General features: G+C 50.3%; 1 protein-coding gene across 5 annotated transcripts; it reads right to left on the bottom strand.

Annotated features, from left to right (window-relative positions):
* Positions 1-128: 128 nt before the first annotated feature.
* Positions 129-25,113, bottom strand: PCSK7 (proprotein convertase subtilisin/kexin type 7). 5 transcript variants are annotated; one of them, XM_032285423.1, is made up of 17 exons: positions 24,548-25,113; positions 22,880-22,999; positions 21,921-22,400; positions 21,080-21,214; positions 20,346-20,511; positions 19,138-19,228; positions 17,913-17,985; positions 17,322-17,460; positions 16,456-16,556; positions 12,556-12,723; positions 12,030-12,137; positions 11,441-11,543; positions 3,957-4,113; positions 3,025-3,119; positions 2,110-2,203; positions 1,726-1,843; positions 129-1,433 (listed from the first exon to the last, which is right to left on the bottom strand). In XM_032285423.1, the coding sequence occupies exons 3-17, from the start codon at positions 22,386-22,388 to the stop codon at positions 1,074-1,076; spliced, it is 2,376 nt and encodes a 791-aa protein (XP_032141314.1). In that variant the 5' UTR covers positions 22,389-22,400; positions 22,880-22,999; positions 24,548-25,113; the 3' UTR covers positions 129-1,073. The 5 variants fall into 5 exon arrangements, 3 of the variants coding, with proteins under 3 accessions (XP_032141314.1, XP_032141316.1, XP_032141315.1); XM_032285425.1 differs by having other exon boundaries at positions 17,913-17,967; XM_032285424.1 differs by lacking the exon at positions 24,548-25,113 and adding an exon at positions 23,256-24,506.
* Positions 25,114-25,137: the final 24 nt, after the last annotated feature.

Here is a 25,137-nt window from a genome sequence, read left to right as displayed (position 1 = left end):
GATTCTCTCAGAGGAAACAGGCTGTGGAACAGGAGAGTGAATCTTGGGGACCGAAGGGAAAGAGGAGCCACTCAGCAGCTTGCAGCGGCTTTGGGGAGACAGGAAAGGAGAGCTCGTGAGTGGCAGAATTGTTTGGAAGGTTTTTATTTTGGAAAAGCTGTGCAGAAAAAAATTCAGGAAAATGTTGCTGTGAAAAGAGACAAACAAATCTTAAGCATTAAAAAAAATTCAAATCAACCAACTAGCTCAGAAGAGGGGAGAAGGCCAAGATTGAGAGAAGAATCACAGCCTGTCAGGCAGATAGCTGGCCTCTGGCGGGAAGGCCATTTCCCTGAGCACTTGCAGAGGAAGACAGGGTGGTGGCAGGACTGGAGTGGCAGCGGCTCTCAAGGCTGTCTCCTCCGACATGCACGTCTGCCATCTGCTCTGCAGTCCTGCCGTGGGATTCCCTAGTGAAGCAGCTCAGGCCCGGGGGAGCTGTGTGTATCCCAGCTGTGCCAGCAGCATCGGACCAATCACGGCGGGTGGGGAGGGGTGGTGGTGGTGGTGAAGAGCCAGAGGTTCATTCAAGGTTGGCTTCTGATCAGGCATCTTGGGAATGGATAATGGAGGTGGCCACTTTCAGGACAGGCATGTCCAGGGGCTCTTCCCAGCCTTTACCCCAAAGTCTTCTTCCCAAGTGACCCCAGTCATGTTTCCATGGAGATGCACTCCTGGCTACGGCAGGCACCTTCTCAACTCGTGTGGGTGGGGGGCCCCCATGCATGGGGGACCTAGACAACTGGCTTGCCCAAGAGAGATGAAGATGGAGGCCTACCCAAAGGGGGCGCCAATCCCCTGTCCAAGACCTTCTCCCCAAAAGCTCCCGTTTGGCTGCAGGAAGACCCTGTGGCTCTCACCAGACTTCTCTGGCACCAATCCTCTGCCATTTGTATCTTAAGAAGGCCCTCACCCTCTGAGTGGAGTCACAGGATGCTGTTTAGGCCTCAGATTCCAGATGTAAGCATCAGGTCTCTCCGGAGCTCCCTAATTTTGGGAAAGAAGAGCCTGTCCCATACTGTCAGGCCCTGAGGTCAGCAGATCTGCTCCTCCTTCCCGTGCAGTAGGTCTAGGTGCTGATGGGGGCAGTTCAAGGCGCTCTTGTTCTGGGACAGGCTCCAGTCCCCTTGCTCCAACAGGTCTGGGGCAAGGAGGTCAGAAGTGGTGGGAAGGCCCCTGCTCTCTGTTTCTACTTCGTCTGGATCCTTGCTGCTGCAAAGTGGCACTGATTCTAGCTCTGTCCCTTCCTCCTTGGCTTTCCGGCTTCGATGGGGCCAGTGGCAGGGTACACTCCTACAAGCTTGGTTGGAAGCCACATTCCTCTGGCTCAAATATACTTCCAGCATGTAGTAAACGGTCCAGAAGACGGTGAAACAGCCTACCAGCACCAGGGTCTGGGGCCGAGGCAAGCACCTACATGAGGCACTGTTTCCCGAGGCCTACAGCCTTTCTCAGCCCAGGACAATGAGCTCAGAAAGTCTTTTTCTTTCTAGAGACTGTCCTTTTCACCCCCTCCCCTGACAAGGCCTATTCTGTAAGAGTTAGGCTAGCAGGGTAGGAGCAATGCTATGAAACCACTGCTGGAACCCAGGTCTTCCCTGTCCTTCAGCCCCAGGCCACCCTGAGCAGCACACTACAAACTCCATCCCCACTCAGGACAGTCCTGTCTACCTGTAGCCCTAGTACCTTGAGGGTGTTGGGGGTGATGGTGTAACCATCTTCCTCAGGAATTTTCAGCCCAGGCGGGCAGGGCAGGACAAAGTCATCATGCAGGTATTTTCCGCTCATGGCACTTTCTAACAGCCTGTGGAGAAGAAAAGGAGTGAGGAAGCCCCACTGACTGTGGTTCTGATACCATTTGCCCTCATCCATCTTCCCACCTTACAGCTGAAGACAGGGAAGCCCCACAGCAAAAAGGCGAGGCCCAGACTGTGAGTTCCCAGCCCATGGCTCCATCTACCGGCTTGAGGCTGGAGCTGGGAAGCACAGCTGGGGTTCGGAGGGAGATGGGCTCCCTAGGCGGCCCTTCCCGTGAGTGGCCTTCCCTCTGACACATGCGGCTATACCCACCTTTGTCTGTCCCTGATGTCTACTGGACTCCACACAGAGCCATATAGGGTCAGCTGCCACTGCCGAAGGATGCCGACCTGGAATGACTCATCCCCTAGGGCAGCAAGGGGCAGCTCGTGAGCCACACCCCTCTGTCAGCCATGCCAAACAGCAGAGGCCCTGCCCTCCCTGCCACCCAAAGGGGCTCAGGCCGCATGGTCTGCTCTAGGAGCTGCCTCACTGTGTCCCACTGACCCCGGGTTCTGCAGAAGGGCCTCACTGGGTACCCTTAGGGATGGAAAGGGTTGAAAGGCTGTATTCCAAAGCAGAATCTTGCTTTTCTCTCCCATATTTTGGGGGTTCAGCTGGGATTCTGCTTGGAAAAAAAAGTCTTTCTACCAAATTAAAGAAAGGTTTTAAAACCACTGGTCTAGTGAATACCGAACTTGATTGGAGGTTGGGAGGGTTGAGTTCAACTTCTAGTCTATATGCTGACACTAAAGATATTCAAAATTCATGGATATTGTGGCCTTCATTGATATGATGACCTTCCATAAATCACCTCAAATCTCTGGGCCAGTTAAAAAAAAAAACGGTGAAAATGAGTCCTGCCCTTACCTGCCTATCAGGGCTGGCCGAAGGATGGTTATATGTGAAAGGACTTGAAATGTGGTTTCAACAAGGAATTTTTGTTGCTATCCTGAGGAAAAATGGATCGGTCACTCCTCCAAGGAATACGAGAGGTCGTATAAACAAACAGTTTCAGATAGCAATGCCCATTTTATGGATGGGACACACTTCTTGGCATCAACCCTCTTGGTCCAATGGCAACACTATATATGGCACACGGGAAACTTTCTGTGGGGACTCTGAGATGCAGAGGGACCAGATAACAAGCAGGAAAGGCAGGGCGTGGCACAAGGGCAGGAGGCTCACCGACATCCCTGACAACAAGCCTGTAGGTCCCCCGGGCTCTCTCCCCCCAGCATCGCACAGTGGAGAAGGTCCAGTCATCGAAGCCATTAGGATCCCTGGGGAAAGAAGACAGCAGAAACAGGTGGAAGGCGTGGGTCAGGGAGCTGACCTTCCCCCAGCAGCACTTTCTTACTGTAGTAGCCATGGAAACAACTAGGAAGGGTGTCACAAGGGGTTCTCAGGTGCCCCTTGCCCCTGGGGTCTCATGGAAGGAGGAACTTGTGTCAACATGGTGTGGTGGAAAAAGCAAGCATGGCGCACACAGGCTTGGAGTTCCACGGATCTAGATTTATTCTTATTTTCCTGGGCACTTACTGGCTCCATGACTTGTTTCCTAATTTTTTTTTTTTTTTTTTTTTGGAGACAGAGGCTTTGTTACCCAAGCTGGAGTGCGGTGGCATGATCACAACTCACTGCAGCCTTGACTTCCTGGGCTCAAGTGATCCTCCCACTTCAGTCTCCTGAGTAGCTGGGACTACAGGCATGTACCACCATACCTGGCTAAGCTTTACATTTTTTTAAAATAGAGACAGGGTCTCACTTTGTTGCTCATGCTGGTCTTGAACTCCTGGCCTCAAGTGATTCTCCTGCCTTGGCCTCCTAAAGTGCTGGGATTATAGGTGTGAGCCACCATGCCCAGCCAGTTTCCTCATTTGTAAAAGGAAGTTACAAAGTCTAATCTATGGGGTTCTTATAAGGATTAGAGAACGTGTATGTGAAGTGCAGGGCCTCACACTTGAAGAAGGCATGTGACGAAAGGCTTCCAGCTGCCGGAGATAGCCAGTGTCACAGTAGTTTAGGACAGGGCCAGGATCCACTTCTCCCATTTCTTTTCCTTGGAAAGACCCTGGCTGAAGCTCTAGAGAGCTCAGGCCTTGGGCGGGTATACGTACGAGTCCATGCTGCGGGGTGTGCCGATGAGGGACATCATGCCGCTGGGGCAGAACAGCTTCAGTTCCAAGCTGCCTCGCCGTGGGTGAGTGATGGAGACTGTCACTGCCACATGCTCCAGGGTCTTCAGTCCCGACATCTCCAGGTCCGTCCTGCTGACTGTGGAAAGTCAGGCTGGGCAGCTGGGAAACCAGCCCACAAACACGCCCTCACTTCATCCCCACGTACACAAAGACACACGCTCACTGAAGCCACAGACAAACAACTACGGCAACCCTAACTGGGACCTCTCCTATACTAGTAAATGGAATGGAGTTGCTGCTTTCAAGTTCACAATCTAGCTTAGAGTCTAGTTGGGAAGATAACACATACCCAAGACACAATGTAAGAACCCAGTAGAGCAACTTCAATCATTTATTCATCAAAAAAATTATTTACTGGATACCTCCCACATTTCAGGCACTGTACTAGATGCTGGGAATACAAAGATAAGATGGGCAGGGTCCCTGTCTTCTACCTGCAAGTGGAAAATGATATGGTATGAGAAATATACATAATTGATAAGGGAAGAGAAATAAGTCAGATGGGTTTAGGAACACAGCAGTGAGACACAGTGAAGGAAATGAATACAGATCGGCAGAGAGGGTTGGTAGAGGGCATTCTAGGCAGTGGAAAAGGCATGAACAAAGATGAGTGAAAATGCACAGATCTCACTCAAGACAATACACAATTAATTTTTTTTTAAATGCTGTTGGATAAACTTAAGGAAATTATGTGAGTGAAAAAAACAATCTCAAAAGAAGCATATAGCCAGGCGTGGTGGTGTGCAGCTGTGGTCCCAGCATCCTGGGAGGGTGAGGTAGGAGGATGCTTGAGCCTGGGAGGTGGAGGTTGCAGTGAGCCATGCTCATGCCACTGCACTCCAGCCTGGGCGACAGAACAAGACTTTGTCTTAAAGGAAAAAAAGAAAAGAAAAGAAAAAGGATGCATAGTGCACAATTCCATTTATGTGATGTTTGTTGAAATAACATACTTGCAGAGATGGATAACAGATAAATGGGTGCCAGGGGCCAGGGACAGGGAAGGGGATGGGTGTGCCCAGAATGAGGTAACACAAAGGAGTCTTGTGATAATGGAACGGTCCCAGATCTTGGTTGTGGTGGCGGTTATGCAAGGCTACATGTGATAAAATTGCATAGAGCTACACACACAGACACATACACACAGACACACACACACACACACACACACACACACACACACATTGAATTGAAAGCATGTATATTTGGTGAACTCTGAATAAGTTCTATGGATTGTACCAACATCAATTTCTTGGTTTTGATCTTGTACTATAATTGTGTGAAACATTAAGAGTGGGAGAAGGATTGGGAGAAGGGTGCGTAGGACTTCTCTTGTACATTTCTTTGCAAACTCCTGTAAAATCTACAATTACTAAAACAAACAAACAAACAAAAACTACTGAAGTGGAAGAGTCACTGGGGACTATTAAGAAATTAGGTTGCCAGGCTAGGTGGCTCACGCCTGTAATCCCAGCACTTTGGGAGGCCGAGGAGGGCGGATCCTGAGGTCAGGAGTTCGAGACCAGCCTGGCCAATATGGTGAAAACCCTGTCTCTACTAAAAATACAAAAATCAGCCGCACGTGGTAGTGCACGCCTGTAGCCCCAGCTATTTGGGAGGCTAAGGCAGAAGACTCACTTGAACCCAGGAGGCGTAGGTTGTAGTGAACCGAGATCGGGCCACGGACTCCAGCCTGGGGGACAGAGTGAGATTCTGTCTCAAAAAACAAAAAAACAAAACAAAACAGAAATTAGGTTGCAATGAGAACAATTCTTTTTAAAGCACCCTTTGTTCCATTAATTTATTCTAGGCCAGGCATGGTGGCTCACTCCTATAATCCCAGCACTTTGGTAGGCTGAGGCAGGAGGACTGCTTCAGCCTGGGAGAACTCGCCTCTACAAAAAATTAAAAAATTAGCTGGGTATAGTAGTGAGCACCTGTGGTCCCAGCTACAGGTGCTTGTAAGTTGGCTCTAGAGTGCTTACAACGAAAAAACAATTCCCTATCCCACTCCTTACCACTTTTGCTATCTATTCCCCAGAAGCAAACATTTTTTATTGTTTTAAATTGTTTTCTTCTGGGATCTACTTTCGTGTTTCTAAAAGGTAAGCGTGTATGGATATTTCATGGCTTATCCATTTGAGACATTACGTATTCACTTTTGATTATGGCAGATGAGAACTGAACAAATCATGCCCACGTCCATGCCTTCCCCCAGTTATCTTCCCCACCACATCCACAAAATAAATAATCACAGTTTTTGTTTTTGTTTTTAGACAGAGCCTTGCTTTGTCGCCAGGCTGGAGTGCAGTGGCACGATCTCAGCTCACTGCAACCTCTACCTCCTGAGTTCAAGAGATTCTCCTGCCTCAGCCTCCCAAGTTACTGAGATTTCAGGCATGTACAACCATACCCAACTAATTTTTGTATTTTTAGTGGAGACAATGTTTTACCATGTTAGCCAGGCTGGTCTCGAACTCCTGACCTCACCTCAAGTGAGGCTGGCCCACCTCAGTCGCCCAAAGTGCTGGGATTACAGACATGAGCCACTGTGCCTGGCCTACATCATAATTTTTAGTTAGATCAATATTTAGTTTACCTTACAATGACCTTATAAATATTAGATTTAATTTAGCCAAGTGTGTATAATGATCATGTTTAGTTTCCTGAACAATGCATTGTTTTCCCTTCTGGAGTTAATAATTGCCCTGTTTTTTGGTTTACCTAAATTCATGTCCCTATCACTAATTCTTTCCAAACTTCACAAAAGAACCATACAACTTCTCTGAATACTACTTTTTAAATGGAAAAAATAGGTCAGGGGCTACCTCAAGGCCATCTGCCCCTGGAGATTCTCTCTGGAGCCTCTGCCCCATCCCTATCTGCTGCATTGCTGTTGGGCTGGGACCCTTCGTCACCCTTCTCCCAGGCTTTCATTTCCTCTTCTTTCTCCCCTCCCATCTTCTCTCCCTTATTTCCCTTGCTTTCTTTCCTTTTCTTCTCTTGGTTTAGCCTTCGCTGCAGAGCAGTACATCTTTTAGTAGTTTTCAGACAAGTGGAGCATGCACAAGAGCCTGAGTGTCTGAAAATATCCTTAGTCCACCTTCCCATGTGATTATTAGTTAGGTGGGGTATAGTTTTATTGATTGAAGATAATTTTCCTCAGAATTCCGGAAGCATTCAGAGGATTTTTTTCCTAATGGCAAGTGATGCCTATTGTCTTCAAAAGCTAGTTGGAAGCTGAACTGTAGGAGAAGCCTTTCACCTGGCAGGGTTCCCTAAAGTTAAGTGGACCAGGATCTGGCTGTTTCACTGGAGGAGACCCACATATCAGTGTCTCTAAATCTTTTCATGAGGAGCTGTTCCATTTCTCCAGAAAGGACTCCTCTCATCTGGCTGCCTGTGCCTCGAGATGTAAGCCACTGGCTTGGGCGGAAGGATCTTCTAAGTAGAGTCTTTGCCTCCCACTTTGTGCTATACCTGGGGCCCCTGGCTCTGGAGAAAAACTTCCTAACTCTTGCTTGGATAAGGGAAGGCCAGGCCATCATCAGCCCTGGGGAGAGGCCAGGGATATAGAGGGATGGAAAACTCTTGAGTTTCAAGTTTGGGTCCTAGGGAATAGTGATGGCACTGACGTAAATGGGAAAATCTTACAAAGCAAGCCAGCTTTTGAGAGGTCATAGTGAGATCTAAAATTCTGTACATGTTGAGTGTAATGTACTGGTGGAATATCAACAGCACACAATGGTTTAGGAATAGAAAGATGACGGAAAATATTTAAGGCATAGTTGGAGAAGAGTGTTGATGTGGCCGAGAAGGGCCTTACAGGAGAGAAATGACATGTTACGGAACAGAATAGAATCCAAAAATGAAAAGAATCCCAAAAGGAGTGCCTGTGTGCATTCAGTGTACACAGTGGCATGCTACATCCATTTACTTCTTGGTGTAGGTGGGGACTTGGGTGGCAGTGTGAATGACTACACTAGAACTCACTCTACCAGAATTAAATGAGCTAATAGTTAGAACAGTGCTTGGCACATACAAAGTATCTTATTATTTGGCCCTTGATAAATTGGGATGTTTTTCAATAGTCACTCTCTGTCCCGGAAGATGTCAGGGCTCTATTTGCCCATAATCTTATGGAAGCTATGCTGTACTCTCAATCCTTTCCACTGGTAGAGGATCAGAATAAGAGATTTAGGTCAAAGACTCATTTGTAGAGAGGTGGTAGCTAAGGTCATAAACATAGCTGCACGGTTGAGGAAGAGGATGTAGGGTGAGGAAAATGTCAGGAAACAAGCCTCAGAAGACACTCACAGTTCACAAGTACCTCAGGCAGAGAGGGCAGAGGAGGACTATGGAGCAAAGGAGGTCACAGAAGCTAGAGGAGGACAGAGGTTGCAACAAAGGCCTCATTAATAGGGTCAGAGCAACAAGAAGGTTAAAAATGATGAACTCTGAACCAGCCCCTGAATCGGTAAGGAAAGGGGCATTATGAGTAAGAAAGCAAGTCTTCAGTGGCAGAGGGAGTGTGTGACTAAGGTGAGAAATTGCTTCAGTTCATTCATTTGCAAAGTTTCCTGGGTGGAGGTGGCAGGGACTTGCATTTGGAGGCAGAAAGGAAGAATCAGCGGAGAGGGAAATGTTGGGTTAAAGAGGGAAGACCTGGAGAGGGGAAGGAACAGGGCTCACTGCATAGGCAGAGGCTTAGCCAGGATCCTCAAGACTGCAAACAACAACAAAGGAGAGGTGCAAGTAAGTGTTCAGGAACCTTCTAATCACAGACTCTCTTGTGGGTAACACACTCCTCCAGAGCCCCACTCTCCCTCCTAACCTCAGGCAGAGATTTCAGACCAGTGTCAGATCTAAAAAACCCTTGGGTTTTTTTAGATCCCCTCTCCCTCATAACCTCCTGTCAGTGGGGAGAAATAAAAATCTGTCTTGCTCTTTTTTTTTTTTTGAGACAGAATCTTGTTCTGTCACCCAGGCTGGAGTGCCATGGTGCGATCTTGGCTCACTGCAACCTCTACCTCCTGGATTCAAGTGATTCTCCCTGCCTCAGCCTCCCAAGTAGCTGGGATTACAGGCACCCACCACCATGCCTGGCTAATTTTTGTATTTTTAGTAGAAACGGGGTTTCGCCATGTTAGCCAGGCTGGTCTCAAACTCCTGACCTCAGGTAACCCACCCACCTTGGCCTCCCAAAGTGCTGAGATTATAGGCGTGAGTCACTGCGCCTGGCCCTTTCTTGCTCTTTAGCAGCATTTCTCAATATGGTAGCCATTAGCCACACATGGCTATCTAAATTAAAATGAATTAAAATAAAATTTAGCTTCTTAGTCATACTAGCCTTATTATTACATCTGAGATAGAGTCTTGCTCTGTCATCCAGCCTATTATTATTATTGAGACAAAGTCTCACTCTGTCACCCAGATGGAGTGCAGTAGTGCAACCATGGCTCACTGCAGCCTTGACATCCTGGGCTCAAGCAATCTTCCCGCTTCAGCGTCCCAGGAAACATGAACCACCACACCTGACTAATTTTATTTTTTGTAGAGATACGGTCTCACTATGTTGTTCAGGCTGGTCTTGGACTCAAGAGCGTAAGCAATGCTCCCGCCTCAGCTTCCCAAAGTGTTGGGATTACAGGTGTAAGCCACCATGTCCGGCCAATCATGCTGTAAATGTGCATGAGCCATAGCACCCAGCTCAACTCTCGTTTTAACTGGACTTATTTCCTTCAACTTTCAAGCAAGCCCCCAAGCTTATCTCTTCTGTTTTGTCTGCTCAGAGGAAAATGTTGGAGGAGAAGACAACTTCACTGGCTCTGAAAAGCCAACAAAGCAGTACTTTGCAAAAAGTAGTGAATAACTCTACACGTCAAAATTACTCAGGGGAAAAAAAAATCCCCCAAGGAGCTGGGGGTAGGAAAAACTCTGGTAAAACTTTTGCTTGGTGCCCTTCCAACAGGTAAAGGGCTCCATTAGCCAACCTTCCTGAATCTTTCCCTCCCTCTCTCAATCCTGCTTTCTCCACTAGACCACCTCCCACTCTTCTCCACCCAGACAATTTAGCTTTCTTTCTCTTACTTTTTAGTGACAAGCAAGCAGTTGCCAGATGCCTCAATGCCTAGGGTAGACATTCTGCAGCAATGTCCCCTGGTCAGCAGGAAGCAGAAGATGACGAAGCTGGGGAGAACACTATTTTCTTTTAAGTCAATGCCCTCATTTGACAGATGCAACAGGAAATAGCCCTGGATGGAAGGTAAAGTTGAAGGCACACTATCTCTAAGACGTGCAAGTGCAAAGCCAGGGGGTTCCAAATGAACTGCATTCCTGGAAACGTTTCTAAACTTCTCTGACTTGGCTAATGCTTTATGCCCTTTCCAAGATAACATTCCTTTTACGGGAAATGCAATGACTGGCCCAGGGTTTCATTCCACATTGAGGGAAATTTGGGCAAATGCTGGATGTGGTTAGGAGAGAGACAACTCAACTCTTTTCAGTGAAACCACCCGAGGGAAGCTACCCCCCATCCTCCCTTCTAAGCAACCTTCTCTTGCCATTCCTTCTCCTGCCATGGCTCTGGATTGATCACTTTCTAGGAGGACACAAAAAGTGAAGACAGTTCTGGTTTGGGCACCAAGCATTTACAAAAAGTAGTGAATAACTCTGCATGTCAAAATGACTCAAGGAAAAAGAATCCCCCAAGGAGCTGGGGGTAGGGAAAACGCTGTAAATGTGTAGACAGGGCATCCTCTAGCACAAGCATCCTGATCCAGCTGCACTCTCCTCTGGGAAGGGTGTCCATCTAGGTGCTCAGCATAAAACCAAGTCACTGGCTTGGAGGACACACCCTCTTCAGACAATCCTGGTTCATGCTGGGCACCATGGAGGTGGGAGAAGAGAACGGGTCACTGAAGCCCAGGAGACTTCTACAAATCCTCTGTCCATCTTAGCAGACAGCATCTGACTCTATTAGATATACCTGAGGATCAAAAGAAGAAATGCCTAACTCCTTTACTTCATCCAGACACCAAAGGGCTGACCAGAGTTCTCTGGCAAGATCTTAGCTTGGAAGTACCAGAACTTCTCTGAGCTCTCACCTGCTCCCACCTAACCTCCTCAAGCCCCAGTCCCACGCCTCCCATCCGCCTTCCTCCTCAGTTGCCCTCTGCTCCTCTTCACTCCTAGGAACCCAGGAGAAAGGTCTTGTTTAAGCAGCCAGGGCAGCCAACTCAGAAGCAGTAACATGTCCTAAAATGGTCAAAGAAAACTCCACAGGTTTGGCTGGAGCTCAGCTCCGAAAGGGGGTAGAATCTGGCAGGGAGGACGAGTTTAACTTCCTTGTCACCCCGCCCCAAACCTCAGGACTAAGATTAACCCCCTTTGTCCTGATTACTTACCATTCCACAGGACCTCCAGGGAACGGGGGGACTGCGGAATTGCCTTGTTCTCTTTTAACACAGGACTGATGTAGGATGCTAAGTAAGGGACAGATGTCCAGATCTATGAAAGGAAAGGAGGGGATGAAAAATCAACAAACAAGAGTGATCACACCCACATTCTCACACACACACCCTTGTCAATATGATCTTAAAGGTTTAGCTGACTTTATTTTTCCACTCCTTATCACCTTCTTTCAGCCCTAGGCTCCTGCTTGCTCCCTGGAATGTTCCTTACAGCCCCTGGTTAAGGAACCAGAAGAAATGGCTGTGTCCAGGGTGGAGGAGGGGAACCAGAGCATCCTGAGTCCCACACATACACAGGTCTCATTTACTCTATTAGCAGTTTGGAAACTTCAGTGACAGCATTGAACCTGCTTTCTCATTTGTAAAATGGATATCAGCTGTGATGAAGGTTGAAGTGGTTAAATAAACGAACTGAATGAACATTTACTAGGCACCTACAATATCCCAGGCAGCATTTTAGGCATTCAGCCCCGTCCCTCGGTCACTCCCCACGGGGTACCCTGCCCTGCTAACAGCTGTTCACCTTGGCTGCATTCACAAGCCTCCAAGCGTTGAGCAGTCCAAAACCGTGCTGGTGGCTATGGCTGAAGCCTGCCTCGTTGGTGACCCACTCTGCACGGTGATCCTTGTACTGAAAGGACAGAGGTCCTGGTTAGTCTCTTGCATTGCCAATGTAGTCTCAACGACCTAACTCTGGTTTCCCTGCTTGCCCTGCTGGCTGATCCAGTCCATGCTCTCCCACTGTGGCTACTGGGAATGGATTCCTCAAGGGAAGCTGGGACAAAAGGTCAAAGCCCATGATGTCACCACCCCAGAGGCTTGCTTCTTGAGAGGGAGCCAGGAAGCACAGCCAGAGCTATCCTTTGCAGATAAAATGAGTTTAGGTCTGTGGTCTTTGTAGGGTCCCTACACCTACTCTTTACATATGCAACTCTGAAAGGGACTCTGAAAGAGACTTGGTATTTAACATTTGGGACACTGAGACTCTAAAGCCACCTGATACCCGAACTCTGGAGCAGGCTGGGCCAGGGCACTTGCTGGTATCTCACCTGGGTGGCTGTGAAGACAATGATGTGCTGGACATCACGCCACGTGAGGCAGGGCCGCACCTGCAGCATTAAGGCTATCATGCCAGCCGCCAGAGGCGCTGCAGCTGAGGTCCCTGTGTGGCCCTCAGTGCAGCCAGTGCCCTTCTGAAGGTCCCAGTCAGTTGTCACCTGGAAGCGGAATGGGAGAAGGAAGTGGGTTAGAAACTGAGTTCAAGCTGGGGACAGTGGTGTGCACCTATAGTCCCAGCTACTTGGGAGTCTCAGGGAGGAGGATTGCTTGAGGACAGGAGCTCAAGGTTACAGTGAGCTATGACTGTGTCACTGCACTCCAGCCTAGGTGACAGAGAACTCATCTTTAAAAAATAAAAAATAGCTCACACCTGTAATTCCAGCACTTTGGGAGGCTGAGGCGGGCAGTCATGAGGTCAGGAGATTGAGACCATTCTGGCCAACATGGTGAAATCCCGTCTCTACTAAAAATACAAAAATTAGCTGGGCATGGTTGTGCATGCCTGTAATCCCAGCTACTCGGGAGGCTGAGGCAGGAGAATCACTTGAACCAGAGAGTGGGAGGTTACAAGGAGCCGAGATCGAGCCATTGCACTCCAGCCTGGAGACAGAGTGAGACTCTGCCTCAAATAATAATTTTTTAAAAAAGAAACTAGAGACTGAGTTCAAAGTTGTTACGGGGGAAAGGCACAGGGATGGTCGTCAGAACAAGTCTCTCAGGTGGATCCTTCCTTTGTTAGAGCTGAATCTTTGACCAGAGAGGGACCCACTAGCAGGGCAAGGCAAAGGAAATCCTAACCCTCCTGGCCTCCTAGCAGAATGTCTGGAGAACAGAGACAAGGATAATAAAAGTTATTTCTGAGGGGTATGGCTGTTGGGAAAAGGAGTTAGAGATGGGAAAAGGCTCCCATCCAGTGCAGATAAGGGTTTCCCAACTTTTTTTCTTTTTTCTTGAGACAGGGTCTCCCTTTGTCACCCAGGCTAGAGTGCAGTGGTAAGATCATAGCTCAGTGCAGCCTCGAACTCCTGGGTTCCAGCGATCCTCCTGCTTTGGTTTCCCATGCAGCTGGGACTACGGGTATGTACTACTGCACCCCACTATTTTTATTTTTCGTAGAGACAGCATCTTGCTATGTTGCCCAGGCTGTTCTTGAACTCTTGTCCTCAAGCGATCTTCCTGCCTTGGCCTCCCAAAGTACTGGGATTACAGGCATGAGCCACCATGGCGGGGGGAGGGCGCTCCTGATTTTTACTCCTAATATTCTTGCTACCATTCCTAAATTCTCTATCCCAACCCCCAACTCAAAACCCTTCAATACCCACAACCAAGCTAGACAGAGGAAGTGGCCACGGGAGCTACTGGGCCCAGTTGGAGCTGGGACAACAGTGACGGCACCATTCAAGGAAATCCAATTTGGTAGCTCCGTGACAGGGGCTGGAATGATGTCGGGGCGAACACAGGGAGTGTGTTCCCAGCAAGAGAGGACTGTGTCCTTGCCCACCCCCGAGCCCTGCACAGACTCAGTGTCTATAAGGCCTGCCTGCCCAGCTCTACAGCTCTCAACAGGACAAGCTGCCTCACTGCTCTGGGCTGGGTGCCCTGAACCCCCTTCTCTCCATGTGGCTCTGAGGTTGGGGGTGAGAATGGGGCAGGGGGAGGCAATGTCTGCCTGGCATCAAGCTCTTTTGGGGCTCTCGTCAACCTTGGAGCCTGAGGGTTTAGCTGAGGAGGGCCCTGCCTAAATCTGCTCCACTCCATGGCACTTGGATCGTTGGCCCATGGTGTCAGTGCTAAGACCAGAAAATTTCTTTCTTCCAAACTTCTCATCTGGGTCAGATACCAGGCTGCCGACTTCTGCCAAGAGCTGCCCTTTCTCCACTGTACTCACTGCTTCCCTCCCAGCTGTTACAGCAGCTGCCAGGAGATGTAATTTTCACCCAGACATGGTGCAGTCCCAGAAAAAAAGGCAAAAACACTCTCCAAGTGGTAGTCTCAATGAAGAGTGGGAAGCCTCGTTTATGCAAGGGAGCGGATTGATTTTTTTCCTGTTAAGGAAACAGCCTCGCAGTGATACTCTGAAGTGCAGCCGTGAAGCCCATGAACTTGCCTGTAGTGGCAGGAGCCGCAGGCAGACATTGAAAAGTCCAGAGAAGCTTCATTTCCCCACGGAGCCAAATGGTGGGAAGTGTATGCCCCCAGCCTCTGCTCTCAGAAAGACAGCTCCACCCAGCTGCTCTGGTCATTGACTAGAAACTGGCAACAGGAAGTTTCCATGGCAAAGACATTCCAAAGATGGGAACTCTGCTAAACACACTCTGTTTTCATTTCTGGGCAAATTATAGCTCATAGGGAAGAAGGTGGTGAGGGTGAGAAGATGAGGTGAGTTAAGAAGAGAAATTAAGTTGCAGAACCTTCTCAGGTCCCTAGCCTGGGCAAGATGAGCTGGGTTCCCTAGAGTTCTGCTAGAGGGTAGAATGTAGTATGCTCCTGTTCTTCCTAACCCAGCCTGGCCTGCAGTGGGTGCCCTCTGTGCACAAAGCCCAGCCTCTCTTGCCTGTCTACTTTATCCACTCCCTTTTCTCTTCTCCCTGGGTCTGGGGGAAGGGGGTAGTAGCGGTCAACTGGCACAGAGCCTTGGAACATTGTGTTGACCAGAAGTTATTTATTGGCATAACAAAATTTCAGTTTTGGAAAATAAATTTGACCCAGCAGGAAGACAAAGCAGCCTAATTCCCAACGGCCCCAGAGAGGCCTCCCGACTCAGCCACTGTAGAAATCTGACACCACTTGGCTCCAGCCCAGCTCCTGCCTAGAGCCTCCCATGCCCACATTACATGGCTATGGGCAACAGGGACAGGCAGAGAGCTCTAGGATGATGGTCTAGAGGCCTGGTTTAAATCTATTGGGATGGCACTAAGCCCAGCTGGGTGTAGGCAATTGCCTCTGAATTCTTTAAATGGGTTCTACAGGTTAGAGAAGCTCTGTGCCCCTGCTCCACTCTCATTTGCCATGGCTCCAATTATAGCTCCAGAGAAAGAGCTCTCTCTGGTGTTGACATGACACATTCCCTAACTCCTCTTCCCACCCATGCCATAAAAACCACCACCAGACTAGCTTTACTCCTGAGGATGCACATGACCAGAACCCACAGTATTTACCTAAGGCCTGAAGGGCAACGGAATGATGAGGTTTTGTAAGGCCACAGAAATTAGCAAAAGTCCAAATTTTACCAAAGGAAGACATTTCAAAGAAGTTGTCTGTGCATTTCCTTGAGTGTGAAAAAGTTGTTTAAAACATGTGATACTTAGTTTCTTTCTTTCTTTCTTTCTTTCTTTTTTTTTTTTTTTTAGGAGTCTTGTTCTGTAGCTCAGGCTGGAGTACAATGGCACAATCTTGGCTCACTGTAACCTCTACCTCCCAGTTTCAAACAATTCTCCTGCCTCAGCCTCCCGAGTAGCTGGGATAACAGGTGCCCGCCACCACACCAGGCTAACTTTTGTATTTTTAGTAGAGATGGGGTTTCACCATGTTGGCTAGGCTGGTCTTGAACTCCTGACTTCAAGTGATCCACCTGCCTTGGCCTCCCAAAGTGCTGGGATTATGGGAGTGAGCCACTGTGTCTGGCCCCATGTGACACTTAGTTTCTATAACAATATGTATATTTGTCCCAAGTCCGAATTTCTAAGATAAAGGCATTCCCAAGATTCATTCAGAGTCCCTGGGTCTGCTCCTCCAAGGGTGGCATGCCTTAAAGAGATCCAGCTCTGCGAGGGAAGAGGAGCCTGAGTGTTGGGACAAGGAAGCAGGAGATGGTGAGAAGTGCTGTGATGTCCAAGACGTGGAGTCTTATGGGAAAGGGGCAGGGCATGGAGGGCCCAGGAAGCACTCACAATGCTCCGAAGCATCTTGTCCCCACCACTGAAGGTGACTGCCAGCATGGAGGCACATTCTTCTGCATAGAAAGGCATGTGTCCCTCCTCATCCACAGCTCCTGGGGACAGAGGAGGGAAATGAGAGCTGAGAGGAAGAGGGGGTCCTGTGGCAGGGGCTTGCTAATGTCAGTTATCTTGCAGTTATCATCCTGGGGGGCTGTCCTGAGTTTGAAACAAACTGAGTGGCCCAAGTAGATTGTCTTCTGAACAGGCACTCTCAAGTGGCAGAGGGCATTCTGTGCCCCAATATCATTCTTTCAATAGGCTCCGGGGTACAACTGGCAGCCTTCTACCTTCATACCCACTTATTCATTCACATGCTCACTTTTTTCAACATTCATTTCCTATCTACTGTGGGTCACACACTGTGCGGGCATCAGGGCCATATGGAAAAGGCCACACTCCTGGTCTCAAGGAGCCTACAGTCAGGTAAGTAAATAAACGCAGTTGGGGTGGCAAGTGCTAACTGGGAACACAGGCAAAGGGCATTTAATTTAGGACAGTGGAGAGTCAGGGGAGGCTTCCATCAGGTGGCAGCTGGCCCACAGAAAGAGGCCAGAGCAGAGGCCTAACCAGCTGTGGTGGGGTGGAGGCAGCTGGGTGAACCCCGGATGACGGCCTGAAGGTGTTCCCAGGGTATGTTGATATCTAAGGAAGTCTCAAGGTCCTCTGCAAGCAGGGGCTAGTCCTATCTGAGCCCAAAGAGATTATTGTGCTCACACATTTAGACACACAGAAGCTGGGACAAGACCCGCGACGCCCTCACCATTCGGTGACACACACACACATACACATGCGCGCGCGCGGAACCGTCCAGTGACTACCTATGGTGACTGTGTAGATAGAGTTGGCGTAGCCATCGTAGTTGCAGTTGTCGTTGTGTTGGCCCCCATTGCCACTGGCTACCACAAAGATACTCCCAAAGCCCTGGCGACCAGCAATCACCCCATGTTGCAAGGCAGCCTGAGGAGCCAAAACATCAGGGTATCAGTTGAGGAACCCATAGACAGACCTCCGCCTACCACATCAGTCACCCTCTCCATCCCTTCTAAAAACAGAAGGAAAAAGTTCAAAGGGCACTGGGCAGGGGGGAAGGATTGGAAGATGGACCCGGGATGTGGGGGAGCTGTGAGTTGAACGATGACTGATGGACGCACTCCGCTTATTGGATAGGGTAGGGCCAGGCATGGGAGCTGAGGACAAGATGAAAGGGAAACAATCTCAAAGCACGGTTCCATTTCCCCCTCTAGGAACCAATGTCCCCCATGCTTCCTGCCTCCACGTTAGGTGTACTCTTCCTGAAAGGAGACTGCGCATGGGGGTGGAGTGGGAAGACAGGTCAACTTGCAGCAGTTCCTCTAGGACTGAATGAAGAGGGCGTCCGGTCTCCTAGAGTCTTTGTGCAGGCCAGTTACCTTTCCAAGCTGATGGGGGCCATCCACTGTCTTCCCATCATCATCTGGTCCCCAGCTGTTGAGAAATAAATACCTAGAGGGAACAGCCGAGCCAGGCTGTGGCTTCCCACCCAAGGCCTCCCAGTCTTAGCTGGCTACCCTTGGACCTGCAGCTCTTAACTTTTCCCAAGGGTTCCACTTAAAGGCTCCCATGATTAAAAGGCACAGGGTTCAAAGGTCCATCCCCTCTCCAAAGTAGAAAACAGAAGTATGCTAAGGCTCTTCTTTTTCCTTGTCAATGTTCCCACAGCCCATAGTGGCAGAGAGGGACAGGGGTCACTCATCTCCTGACCTAGGGATCAGAGACTTGTAGGCTTTTTTTTTTTTTTTTTTTTTGAGACAGTCTCACTCTGTCACTTAGGCTGGAGTGCAGTGGCATGATCCAGGCTCACTGCAACCTCCGCCTCCCGGGTTCAAGTGATTCTCCTGCCTCAACCTCCCGAGTAGCTTGGATTACATGCGCCTGCCACCATGCCCAGCAAATTTTTGTATTTTTAGTAGAGATGGGGTTTCACCATGTTGGTCAGGCTGGTCTTGAACTTCTGACCTCAAGCAATCCACCGGCCTCAGCCTCCTAAAGTGCTGGGATTACAGGTGTGAGCCACAGCACCTGGCCCGACTCATAAGCTTGAAGGCAGAGCACCCAGGAACTTCTGTGGAAGTTCTTGGTTTTCAGGCTGAGGAGTTCTCTATTCTGTCTCTATCAGGAAGTGTACCCGGTGATGTCATAGATTTAAGGGAGGTATGTTGGGGGAGGAACAGGTGCCATCAATGTCATGGGGGCTCCCAATCCCATTTCCTTCTTGTCCAGCCCAGCACAGCAATGCCCTGAAGCTGCAGTACATTAAAGTAGGGTGGAGGATTGGTGTTGGGCATTCAGCTGGCCTGTGGTTGGAGAGGAAAGCCTACTTTCTTGCAGAGGCCTTAGAGCTTAGAAAAACAAATAAATGTGCACAGAACAGAGCTTCTCATGTGGGAACCTGATTACTGGGGTGACGGGGGCGTAAGGTTGAGAACCCAGTGACTGGGGATCTGGAGAAATGAAGGCAATGGACTCATTAGCTGAATCCAATGAAGAGACCCCTGCTCTGGCCTGTCTGAGTCAGCCCACTTGGTTGGGCTTTTGCTGGCAGATTTGTCCCAGATGCTCCAGCCTCTTGCCCTCTCACCTGCAGCTCTGCCTCACCTGCAGCTGTAGATGTCATTGATCTGATAGTGCTTGTTGAATGCCACTGCCTCCATGCTGTCTGTGAGAGGTCCATCCAGTACCCGGATACCTAGGCAATGAAGGCCATAGCAGCTCCTCACTAACGCTGGTCTCCTAGCCAGGGAACTGGGAGGTGGGGAGCCATATGTGGGAGACTTATTCTCTACATGCTCTTTGTACATTTTGCTTTCTTTTTTGAGACAGAGTCTCACTCTATCACCTAGGCTGGAGTGCGATAGAGTGATCTTGGCTCACTGCAACCTTGGCCTCTCAGGTTCAAGCAATTCTCCTGTTTTAGCTTCCCGAGTAGCTGGGATTGCGGGTGCCCACCACCATGCCTGGTAATTTTTGTACTTTTAGTAGGGGCAGGGTTTTATCATGTTGACCAGGCTGGTCTCAGTCACCTGAACTCCTGACTACAGGTGATCTGCCCGCCTTGGCCACCCAAAGTGCTGGGATTACAGGTATGAGCCACCCTGCCCGGCCCATTTTGCATTTTTATATGTATTACTTGTCCCCTCAGCAAAAATATATACATATATACAGAGACAGAGTCTTGCTCTGTTGCCCAGGCTGCAGTGCACTTTCAGACAAGGGACTTGGAGAGGTTACCGGCTACCCTGTGTAGTCTCATTTATGGAAGGCTACTGCCCTCTGCTGGAGTGTAAGAGGAATACAGTTAGTCTATTTAGTCTGTAGATTCCTAAGCACTTATTAGGAGTTAAGGTGAGGGCTTCACCATTAGTTCTCTATACCGTCTCCCCTGATGGACAGAGGTTGAGTGTGAAGGAATCACAGAACCACCTCCAGGGAGGAATAGGGCTGCTCAGCTCTCCCAAAAAGATGGAGCGCAGTCCATGACCATCAGTGGGACTGGGAGCTGGAGAGCTGGGACACACAAGAGTTGCCCCCATAGACCTATCGAATCATTGAGGAAGAACTGACAAAACGGCACTTTGTAAATTATGGAAATACAAATAGAAAAACACATTTGAAACACCACTGCACCGAAAAATCCATAAGCTGATTTGTCCTACAGACACTTATTATAAGCTTACCGTTGCTCTAGGCTATGTGTGTCAGCTGGGCTATGGGATAAAGGCGCTTAAGAGTAGGGAGGGGTGCAGGAAATGAAGACTGGAGTCCCAGGAGCAGCCTACCAACGCTAGGTTGGAGGCACAAGTTACCTGCGATGCGGCTCCCGTAGGCCACACCCACGGCACAGAAGCTGTTGTTGGGCACAGCCGCAATCTCTCCTGCGCATCGCGTGCCATGGTGGTTGCCATTCTCCACATCCGGGTGAGGCATGGGGTCAGGGTCATTAGAGTTGAGGTCATAGCTACCCTCAGGGCTCTGAAATATTTTGGGAGTGACATGTGATCATTCACTGGTTGGGGGGTCAGGTCCTGGGGTTCAGGGAGAGAAAGGAAATGGGGGTTTGGGATTCGAAGACAGGGCAATAAGCCTCTCTATCTGCAAACCACACTGGCTAAAAGATATGAGCAAAGGACTCTGGGGCAAAACTGAGAAGTGCCACAGCTCCCAGCAAACTTCCCTTGCCTATTATGCGAATGTGCCTACTGCTCCACAGCTTGGGAAACCTGGAATAAAAGGCAGGTAGGGCTCAGCAGGGGCCATGCTTTAGACAGAGGAAGGCACTCGGATTTCCATCAAGAAGGAAGCTGCCTACAGGGGCCATTCCTTACTCCTCAGAAAGGGACTAGAACAGGAAGCAGGACTGCTCTCCCTTGCTTTGACTGCCAGTCGGGAATGCTGGCTGGGGAAAAGGAGGATGAACCCCATCCCACCTCCCAGGCTCTTTGGTTGGCCCAAACAGCTCTAGAAAAGGGGACAAGACTGAGGCAACATCAAGAAGGAGGTAAGATGTGGGGGTGCGGGTAGTCGTTCTAGGGCCACTCACATAGTTGGGTGCAATGTCCTGGATGGTGTGTTCCACTCCGTCATCCACTACCACCACCGTCACCCCTCGCCCAGTCACATTGCGCTCCCACACACCCGTCACATTGATGTCCCTGCCTGGGATCCGTCGGTTATTCTGTAAGAGAGACAGGGTAGGGATCCAGTGACACACAGTCCAGCCCAGAGGGAGGTGAAGTTGTAGCTGGCAGCCCCTTTGCATGCTTGGCCTCCACCGAAGAGCCAGACAGAGTTTGCAGACCTATAGTCAGGTGGGAACAGAGCCAAGGAGGGGCAGGTGAGAGCTCTGCCATAGCCTCGGAGTCCAGGAAGGCTCACCATCAGTCAGGGGTGATTCGAGGTAAAATGGTGGCTAGGGTTCAGGGTTGGATGAGATATTTCTTATGCCAATGTTAGTATCATATCACTTATGTCATAGCGTTTACCATGTGTCGGGCACTGTTCTAAGTACTGCACATGTACGCATTTACTTACCCTAACCATAACTCTATGAGGTAGGCACTATTACCATCTCCATTTTATAGATGGGGAAGCTGAGGCACAGAGCTTAAGCAGCTTGCCCAAATGCACATACTAGAAAGTGGCAGAGCTGGACCATGAGCCCCAGGCAGTCAGGGTGCACCATCTGTGCCCTGAGCACTACAGAACACTGGCCTCTAGAAGACAGTAGAGGGGAGGGAGAGCCAAGAGAAACACTACAGAAATGGGAAATGGTCCCTCAGGCAAAGGATGGAGGCTATTGAAGAGTGCTACAGTCAAAAGCCCACTAAAGAAATGGCCGGAACCCACCCACCTGAAACTGTAAACTGCAGGGCTGGACTCACCAGGTGCCACTGCTGCGGGTACTTGGGGTCATTGAAGTGGACGCTGCGCTTGGCCCGCCTTAGCAGCCTTTGCTCTGAGTGCCAGCGCACAGCTTCATGCCCAGCCAACACAGCCTCCACCTGCTGCCGGATGGCCTCCATCTCGAGGGCCGGCCTGTGCCCAGCAGGCTGGACAAAGAGGTAGTGCCCCTGAAGCTCTCCGATGCGTCCAGCATTCACCAGCCCTGCTGCCCGGGCCAAGGTATCCGCCTGCTGCTCCAGAGTCTCTTCCTCCCCCTCACCTTCCAGGCTTTCCAGGTGCACAGCCCAGCTTGGCCCCCCTGGACCATGGCCATCAGGCCCACCTGTCCCTGCCAGGCCCATGACCCAGGGAACCAGTAACAAGAGCCCGGCTAATTCCAGCCAGAGGCAGGTGGGCAGGCCCAGGGGGGCATCCAAGTGTGGCACTTTCTGCCTCCCCTTCGGCATCAGAGCAGTGGTCTGCAGACAAAGAAAAACGATGTGGAAGAGATCGAAGAGCTGGTAACTACAGGAATCTGAGAGGGAGATGCTGAGCCATCCATGCATTCCCCCGGAAGTCCCCAAGCCATGCCTTTTATTCTACATTTGATCCCTCTGTTCACGTTGAACCCTGACCAACTGGGATAAGCACCCAAATAGAGTGTGGGCCACGACTAACACCAGCAGACGGCCTCCTGCAGCAAGACAGCCAATCCTCACCACCCCAGCTCATCCAGCAGGAGGTCCAGTTGCTCACAGGCACTGCACCTGTCCCCTGTTGCCACCCATGGGACTCAAAGCACACATCGCTCCCACAGACTACTGGCTGCATCGTGACTGCTTTAGGAGAGACAGCCCCTTTATCCCTGCCTTTAGAGGGGACAGAAATCTTTCCCTAGCTGACTCCTCAGTCCAGCTGTCCTCAAGGCTAACTCCCCATAACAGGGCCCCGTGCCCACCTGGACTCTACATGAGGCTGAGCTCCTGGTCTGGCTAACCACGTCACACTCATGTTGTGCAAATGGAGAAAAGGCATCACTTTCTCTGTGAGCAGTGTTGATTCAGCAAAGGCTACAGACCTGTGGAACCCAAGAACAAAGAAATAATGTCCCACCAATCCCAGTGCAATGAGCAGAAATTAGATAAACTCCAGGACCAGGGACCAAAGAAACTTGATTACTCGTCATTTCCAAAGATCTAAAATAGGTCATAGACTGGCACAGAACTGGTATGGTAAGGCCAAATCAGTATAACACCCAGAAACCCTACTTCCTGTGCTGTCATGCCACCCTCTTTTCCTGTTTTTCCCTAGAGGCCTAGCAAAAAAACTGCTACCAAAATGCCTCCTGAAAAAGTAGGTAATAACTTCCTAGAAGTCCAGGTGGTAGCTAACTTCCTGATTTGTGTATCTGAGAAAGATACCAGGGAAAGTAAGAGGAGGCAGGAGGTAGAGGTGAAACGAGAAGAAAGGCGGAAAGTGCAAACAAAACAGAACAGGCACCAAGGGCAAACAGGAGAGAAGGAATGACCAGAGAACCTCACTAAGCAGCTACCCCTGTACCGAGCTCAGGAGGCTGGCTTCAAGGTGAGGACTTGGGCTCCATACTGGGACTCCCATTGCCTAGGTTTGGCAGAGCCAGGGAATTGGTCTTAGGAGCCCTCAAAGAAAAGAAGAACCAAGTTAGAAACTCAGGGACAGACAAATGGGGTGGCAGGACGTGTTTGTACCTATGGTGGCTAGGCTCCTTTAAAAGCCTTTGCTCTCCACTGAGTCCGCCCTGGGGCAGGGCTTAGTACTCAGACACAAACCCAAGCGGCTCTACCTCAACGCATTCCAGGAAAATGGGAATTTTACTGAAAGACTTCCTGGAAAGCGAGAGGAGAACTTATGCCACCTCTCATTTCCCTCTAAAAATCTTCATTCCACACTTCTTCCTCTCTTTTTCTCTTAGGTTTCCAGACATATTTCCTCTCAATCCCTCCCTGCCCCCGGGAGCCTCAATTCTCCCAAGATATTTGTCTTCCCCAGTCTGCATAGTCTACTAAGCAAACAAACAAAAAAGGCCCTTGTTAGCCAGACAGTGACCCCTCTAGGCTAGCTCCTTCAGACTCCGTAGATTCCCACCACAGATTTCCGGAAGAAAGAGAAGCATGACCTCCTCCTTTCTCCCAGTGGCAGAGCAGCATTTTTATCCCCGAAGCTTCTGGGAAAGGAACCTTAAATGCCTTCTGAAGGCAGATGCCAACCTCTCCCAATGGCTAGGCCTCTCTTTACAGCTCTTAGTTGACACGGAAGAAGAGAATGAGCAGCCTGGAGTCTAAGATCCTGCTCCCAAGTGACTGCCCTCGCTGATCCGCACCCCGCTCCTAGAAGCCAGCGTGGGTACCGGGTCAGTTTCCCGATTCTCTCTCCATCGACTTCGATCGCTCCGTGCAATGTGCCCCCTCCTCATTAGCACCCACACTATTCTGGAATCCTGGACCCTGGGGCCGTATCTCCCTAGGGTCCCCCACGCCAGGACCTCAGGCACCCTCTGAGCAGCTCCCACATCCTCAGACGCTGGCTCCCCCAACTTCTGGCCCCCCCCGACTCCCCAGGTCCAGCCCACACCTAGTTCCTAACTCACCGACCCGGCCGCAGCTGCCGCCGCCTCCCTGCGGAAACTCGAGGCTTCCCGGGAGCCTGAGGAGCAGTGACAGCAGCATCACTTCCGCCCGAGGCGCAGCCAATCAGCGCGACGCCTGCGGCCCGGCGACCTCGCGGGCCCCAGCAACGGGCTCCCGGGGTCCGGCTCCCGCGGGCGGCCTCCGCGGGCAGGGGCCGTGCGGGCGCGGGGGGCTGAACCCGCGGGCTCCGCCGCCCCGAGTCCTCGGGGCATCTTCCACACGGTCCCTCTTCAGAGGGTTCTTCTCCTTCATGGCGTCCTCTTTAGAGGGCATCTCGGTTCCGACCTTTAAAACCCCTCGTTGCTCTTCTCCCTTTGACCGCCATGGCCCCGACTGTCCCTGTAATCTTCCCAGAGGGGCTTCTGCCCCGCCAGGCCTCCTTACTTCTCGGAGTCGGCTTTCCCTTCTTCCCTGCGCCCCGGGAGAGTCCACCTGTATGTATCTCAGGGGTCTCCCGCAGCATCCCAGTGCCCCGGCGGCGCCAGCTCTGGCCGCCAGAGGGCGCCGTCGGGGGCGGCGCAGCGCCACCGCGGCCTCTCCTCTCGCGGCC

Source organism: Sapajus apella, unplaced genomic scaffold (genome assembly GCF_009761245.1).
Source record: "Sapajus apella isolate SASKATOON/1434 unplaced genomic scaffold, GSC_monkey_1.0 scaffold16, whole genome shotgun sequence".
Taxonomy (NCBI): Eukaryota; Metazoa; Chordata; class Mammalia; order Primates; family Cebidae; genus Sapajus; species Sapajus apella.
Note: the sequence above shows the minus strand (reverse complement) of the source record. Positions and strands in the feature narration are given on the sequence as shown.

Coding starts and splice junctions, on each gene's coding strand:
- PCSK7 (XM_032285423.1), bottom strand. CDS start 22,388: ATGCCGAAGGGGAGGCAGAAAGTGCCACACTTGGATGCCCCCCTGGGC. Junction 12,138..12,555: donor TTGTCTTCACAGCCACCCAG/GTGAGATACCAG, acceptor CTGTCCTTTCAG/TACAAGGATCACCGTGCAGA. Junction 11,544..12,029: donor GGCTTGTGAATGCAGCCAAG/GTGAACAGCTGT, acceptor TTCCTTTCATAG/ATCTGGACATCTGTCCCTTA.